This window comes from Mchenga conophoros, linkage group LG6 (genome assembly GCF_057382185.1).
Source record: "Mchenga conophoros isolate Kocher_MC1m ecotype Shallow Benthic linkage group LG6, M_conophoros_male_GT1.1, whole genome shotgun sequence".
Lineage (NCBI taxonomy): Eukaryota > Metazoa > Chordata > Actinopteri > Cichliformes > Cichlidae > Mchenga > Mchenga conophoros.
In genome coordinates this window covers 7,856,504-7,863,391 of record NC_140531.1, presented here as the reverse complement: position 1 = coordinate 7,863,391, position 6,888 = coordinate 7,856,504, and the positions used below count along the sequence as shown (strand labels likewise).

Sequence of the window (6,888 nt, the reverse complement as noted above, 5' to 3'; positions counted from 1 at the left end):
CTCCTCCCTTGCTTGCACTCCCACACCTCTCTTTTCCTCCTGCAGCCAGGTCTTGATGATCAAGGCTGATTCTGGGAAGTGTAGTTCTGAGATTGAAAGAAGCAGAGGTAAACTGTGTCCAGGCCTTGGCGGTCCCTTTTTCTTTTTTACCCATATGCTGCTCTGCCACTCATTTGAGTATTACACAAAATGTGTAAAAGGCTTTTCTGCTGCCCCCCCCCCTCCCCTCCACCCCTTCCACTCGTTCATAGTCTGAGAGCTGAAGGTAGAGGGTTTTGAGGGTATCCAACCCCTCCCACCACTCCGTTTTGTTTTTTGTTTTTGTTTGTTTTTTCTTTTAGTCTACATATCCAAGGCCAGAGCACTGGAGACTGCTGTTCTTCTTCTCCTCTCCTGCCATATCCCAAGCTCTTTATGGTTGCTAGCACCAGTCATCCTCATCCGTCTCACTATAAGGTTCATGCAGGCCCTTGCGGGGCCCTCTGGCATGGGCAGGCCGGTGGTGTGGGTGGGGTGGCACCCCTGGTGTTCCCCGTCGGTGTGGGGAAGGTGAAGATGAGCGGTAACCATTGGGTACCCTGCGTGGATGCGGTTGAGGGGGTGGAGGAGGCCCGTGGCGGGCAGTCCTAGGTGAACGTGGGTGTGGGTGAGGATTTCCTCCATGTGGGTGAGGGTTGCCGTGGGAGAGGCTCTGCTCGTAGGCGGGAGGCTCGTGGTGACGCTCATACTCATAATCTCTCTCGTAGAAGGGCCCGTCACACTCCAGGCTGTCCCCGGGTGGAGGCCCGCTCCAGCGGCTTCGGTGAGGCGACCTGGGTGAGCCGTGGAGGGGCGAGCGTGGGGACTGGTGCCTAGGGGAGCGTGGTGAACCATGCCGGGATGAAGAGCCCCCGTGGTGGGGAGAGGCGTGGCGTGACGGGGGTCGGTGGTGGTAGCCTCTGTCATGGTCTGGAGGGGAGAAGTGTCGTGGAGAGGGTGAACGCAGGCGACCTGGCCCTGGGGGGCCATAGCCAGGCTTGCGGACTGCGGGGGAGTAGGTGACATGTGGGCGTGGGACTGCAGGGGTCTGAGGCAACTGGCGGCGGCCTCTCCTTGGAGTGCTGGTCCCCGAGGTAGAGGGAACCGGGCTGCCGCTCACCGAACTACTGCCCTACAGCAAAATGTAAACAAGGAAAATCAAAACGCACCACAACAATAACAACAGAGACCAGAATAGAGCAGAACGGAGGTGAGATAGATAGACAGAAAGAAAGAGAGATAGATGGATAGAAAGATGGATACATAGACACCATTAAAAATCATCCAAAAACATAGTGATGAAGCAAAAAATTGACATCAAGAAGCCACATGTCACATTGAAGAAAAATGGACAGAGAAATGGTGACAAAGAAAAAAAAGCATAACAGAAAAAAGAGAGATTGATATCCATAAATAGAAGTGTGGAAATAACCTTTTGTGAACTCTTACTGGAGATTAAGGGTCACAATATATGTGAAATGATTAACTACTGTCCTCAAATCATAATAAGAAGATCCAAGTACATCAAAATATAGATCTAAGACAAAAACAGGTCATACCATACTATAATTGCATGTTTACACTGGTGCTTGAGACTTTGTGTACTCTTTTCTATATTTCTGCAAAAATGAAATTAAAACTTTTTGTTTTTAATATCAGCCCTAAAAGCAGATCCTGCAAATGTGAAGTATTCTACTTTGACTCTTCCCAATGTTACTTGGCTGTCAATAAATAGTACCTGAACCTGTTAGCCAGTAATTATTTTTTTAAACTGATCATCTCAAAGTATTTGCAGAAGTACATCGTTCAGGGCAAAAGAGGGTGAGTTGTTGATGTTCATTAGGCTGGAAATGTTACAGAACTATTTCTGAAGATATTGGATTTCATCAACCCACAGTTAGACACACTGTCTTTAAAGAATGAATTTCAGGACCACTATTATCCTCCCCAGGAGTGGTCGGCCAAAGGGATCGGCTGGGAGCTCACAAAAGAAGACTGGGTAACTTTTAAGCAGTAAAAAGCCATCCCGACATTACTGCATTCCAGCATAAGGACCTTATCCTATCTGTGAAACCGGGTGCTGACAGGATCATGTAGTAGGCCTTTTCTGATGTCCTATTAATGCCACCAAAATAAAAATCAACAGATCAAGTCATCTGTCTGTGAACTGAAGCTCAAGAGAAAGTGTCTCGTGCTTATGCAGAAATAGAGAAAATCTCAAACAATCCAAAATGCTCCCGATGAGACATTCTATAAAGAAATTAAACAGCTGAACCTTGACAATAATCTTTGCTTTTGGAGCCCACCTGTCTGTGACCTCGTCCGTCAGGCCCCTCGCTGGGTGACCGGGACCAGTGACGGTCGTGGGGATGCCTGTGGGAGTAGTCGTGGCGGTCGTGGCCGTACCGCTCCTTGTCCATGGAGCCGTGATGATGGTGATGGTGATGGTGGTGACGACGGTCCTTGGTCCGGCCACGGTCCCGCTCGCGCTCCTTGGGCGGCAGATCACCTGACTGTGTGGTGGTGCTGAGGTCTGTGCCCAGGCCTGGCAAAGAGACGTCTCAGTTTACATTTAAACCAATAATTTTATTATCCTTGAGAACATATTAACAAAAATTCTACTCAAAGATATTCTTAATTCTCAAGAAGTCTTTATCCACTTGATTAACACAATAAACTTTCCATGTTTACTGTAAAGCTAAAGTTCTTAAAACTGCAAAAACATGCAAGAAGAAAATCTACTCCAGTTGTGCAGTCAAATGCAGAACATCTCCACTCCAGAATCGATGTGGCAGAGCAGAGGATTCTCCATTAGATTAGAGAGCTCTTCAATTATAAAAGGGTTTTAGAGGTTAACTCTGTCAGCGTTGTTGCATTAGTTTTACAGCTGAAGCATGCAATTTGGACTCGCAATTAATGATGAAGTGGGCTGTCTGCTTTGTGCAATGTTCTTTTTAAGGACTTCTCTGTGCCAAGATTTGAATTGCACTAATATTTGTGAATATGATGATCTGTAAATGTATGTTGACTTAGGTAAATGGAGTAACTGCTGCTGAATTACTCTTGACCTGGCTGCAAACAACACTGCACGCAGTACTATATGTAGAAGTTTCTAAATGTCCATATGTTGCAATCTTAAAAGGTACTATCAAGGTACTATTTTGTCAGAAAGCAATTGCAAGTAGTTGCAGTCACCATCTGGTCACCCAGAGGTTCATTGGGCTTTACTCTGAATCGCTCAGTGACCACTTTCGATCACGAGGTGATTATACAGGTTGCATGGTGGGAGACAACCTGTCTCCAAACAATTATGGTCCTTCTAGGACTAACTAGAACCACTGATTGGTGAAGGTTTGTAAACCATTACCATCTAATGCATAAATGCAGTGTTAACGGATCGCAATTATGTGCAAAACACATCTGTCACATGATCTTTGCAATAGGAGACTCAGCTGATTGTATTTCGGTTCTATTCCTTTATAAAAGCAAGGTTGCGGAGTCAATTTGCAATTAAACCATTGCCCAATAATGGACCTAGCAACTAGGTCACTATTTGTGGAAGAATTTCTGAATTTCTGCTTCAAATCTATGAGGTTTGGCTCTGAATGTAAGCAGTTAATGTGAATTTCTGTGCATGTAGAAGGCAACAGCTTTCTGATGCAAAAATATTAATTTGAAGATGGCAGGTAGTTGCAGACATGGTCACCCTTGTTGAAGTCAAAGGCAGCAAGATTACAAATCCATTGCACACAGTTGCAATAAATTTTTGGACATGTTTTGGTCCTTAAAAACGTAATAAGTTAGATGAAGACAACATCGAACTTGAGGCTAATGTTTAATTTTAAAATATCCATTTGAATCTAAATCAATTCCTATGACCTTCCAGTCCTTAACTTTAGAGAAGGAAGAAGCATGTTTATAGCCTGGTACAAAAAAACCCCACTTTTGATTTCTATAGCTACTTCCCCTTGACCACAACTATGTTAAGGTTGCCGTGAGTCCTAAAGTATTCTTCTAAGTGATAGGCAGCTAGCTTAGCTGAACTGAGCTTTGACTGCTTATGTGTCTTTTGTAGCATTTTTAACTCACTTATTTTGCAGTTGGGGTTATGTGTACTAGCATATATATTACAAGAAGTCTATGTTACAATTTTTTTGAGTAGATATTCTAATACATTATTTGTATTTCAACATTAATAAGCACCTAGTCTCTGAATACATCTTGCTAACCAAGCTAATGTTACTAACAAATATTGTTACATCAATGACAGCCTTAAATAATAATTGATTTCTCATAGTGTCACAAATCACAAACCAATGGGTATTTTTTTTTATTCAGTCTACTGGTCAAACAAACGTTTCTTATGCTAACATGGCTAACATGCTAAAGTTTAGCATGCGAGGTAGAATTTTCTATTTTTCAGCTAAACCATCTATGATGTAGTATAGCTTAGCATAAAATGCCACATACTAATACAAATGGTAGCCTGTTATCAAGACTTAAGTTTCTCCTTGTGTAAAGAGACTTGGTGACATGAGAAAACTCCTTTCTTCCAAAGCACAACCTGTGCTTGAATGAAATGACAATAACATATTTTCCAAATTAACTGTGAAGTCTTATGATTTTGTCTACTTATTTCCAAGCCACAGTTTATTTTTCATATAAAAGCAAAGTTAAATCAACAAATAAGTCAAATGCTCATGAACAGCCACAACAAACTTGCCCTATATTTGTGATTGTCCGTGATGCCAATTGTACAACCAATTTACATTATTTAATTTTAACACTAGCCCTCAAATATGGAAAGTTACAGTTTTAGGGATCTTCTCATGGTGTTAAACATGACAGTCTGACCACAGCAATCAAAACACCCGTCAGCTTAGCCACACCATCTGTACGCAGACGATGCACTGCTCTCACACTGAGATTTATGGCTCATCTTTCTTTGGTGAACTGAACACTGGTGCAGATGTTGGTCTGATTTCAAAGGAAATAACCATTCTGAGTTACTCACCCGTGTCCGCGTCGGTGTATCTGGTCAGGGAGCGCTGCGAGGTGCGGTGGCTTCTGTCCCTGCGTCCTCCATGTCTCCCCTCCTCAGACACCACCCTCTCCAGCGAGTAGTCGTCCAGCCTCACGCCCCTGCCTGTACGCCCATGAACTAGGCTGGACGTGGAGCGACGCATCGGACTTGTGTCAGTAATGGTCTGCGAGGATAAAGGAGGCAGAGTAGAAGAAAATACAGAAGAGGGAGATAGAGGCAGATAGAGAAATCATAAGGTAGGGGAGAGAAAGATAAAAAGAAGTGAGATTTAAGGCCTTGGACTGCTGGAGTGGAGTCCGTCCTCATGTCTGAGAAGGACACCAGTCACTTCAGTGACTTTTGCTGAGTATATAACATTATGGTATTGGGCGTATAAGTGCTTTATGATCCAATGCCAACTCTTGATTTAGATGCGTGGTGGTTCAGAACAAGACGGCAATTCAGGATTTCAGAAGGTGCAGTTTGATTTGATAATATGAATATTTGGCTTGTGTGCTGTAGTGTGTGGTGACCTATACAGATCTAAATATGATTTCTGAATAGCCTAATCTGACCCCAGCTAACGGCATTAGCATTCATGTAACTTGAAGGAAAGGACCTGAAATCCCTTAGTATTAAGTCTAAGTATGAAACAACATGTGACACCATGCCTCTTCACCAAAATATGGTGATATGAAACGCACAGATATAAACAGGGAACTCACAGGGAGAGGAGAAAAGGGTAGCGCGACAGAGAACAAGCATGAGGTTGAGCTTTAGAAACCATGCCTCACATGCACAGAGGAGCTATATTGCTTTTCCCCACAGCAGCCATATTTCATTTACATGAAACTCGGGTTGAGATACCAGACAGTCTTTTTATGGTTTGATTTATAATTAAAAACACAAAATGCAAAACTGAAAATTCCACATTACTTGGCATTTCTTAAAAAATGTGTATATATTTATAGCCATGAAAAAGAACAGATTTTATGTAACTTTTGCTTTTCAAACTGGCATATTATAATTAGCTGGATGACATAAATGTCATGCCAGAGGTATGAAACACATGGTAAGGAGAGCCTTAGTCCTCATCATTAATGAGAATGATGCAAAGATGGTGTGGGAAGAAAACATTACGCCAATCTGACAATAGAGCAGCAAGGGTTACATCTTATTCAAAGACTGATCTTGTTTCTCACTACATGCATACTTTCTTTCTAAGTATGATCGAATATAAATCAAATATGGACACTCTGCGGATAAGACAATCCATCATTCTAGGCGCTCTGAGCCAGAGCAAAAGCTCTTCAAGAACTCAACAGGAAAATCCTACACTAAAAAAACTACGAGACAAAATGTTTCACTGTCCACTGTCTGTTTGAATAAACAAAATAATAAACAAATATCAAAAGTGAGCTGGTGATGTGATTTACTTCCTGCTCACCATGAAGGCTCATCTACTCATCTCATCTACTCACAGCTGAAATGTGACCTACAACATATATACTGGGACCAGTTCTACATGATTTTCCTGCTGGGTTCATTGTCAGGCTTCTCTGATCAGGAAAAAGACCCTGCCCACACTGTGAACCCCCACAAAGCCTCACATTAACTCGATGATAAAGCAGGTCAGTCTGCAAGCAGCAGGCCAGACAAAGACAAACACAGGAGGATTCTCCGCCCTGAGACGAATGTCACCACTTACAGCAGTCTGTACACAAGCCATGCATGTTCTCTGAGTAGCTGGCAGTACAGAAATGTGTACACCCTTAATCCACCCACACACACACACACACACACACACACACACACACACACACACACACACACACACACAGAGAAAA

General features: G+C 42.9%; 1 protein-coding gene across 1 annotated transcript in view; it reads right to left on the bottom strand.

Moving 5' to 3' along the window:
* Window positions 1-240: 240 nt before the first annotated feature.
* cacna1ab (calcium channel, voltage-dependent, P/Q type, alpha 1A subunit, b) overlaps window positions 241-6,888 on the bottom strand; it is a 107,998-nt gene continuing 101,350 nt past the window's right edge. Inside the window, exons 45-47 of the mRNA XM_085276049.1 lie at window positions 5,033-5,225; window positions 2,325-2,563; window positions 241-1,150 (exon numbers count right to left, since the gene is read on the bottom strand). Coding sequence (XP_085132175.1) covers window positions 422-1,150; window positions 2,325-2,563; window positions 5,033-5,225 — 1,161 coding nt within the window. The 3' untranslated portion in view covers window positions 241-421. The remainder of the gene's footprint in view (window positions 1,151-2,324; window positions 2,564-5,032; window positions 5,226-6,888) is intronic.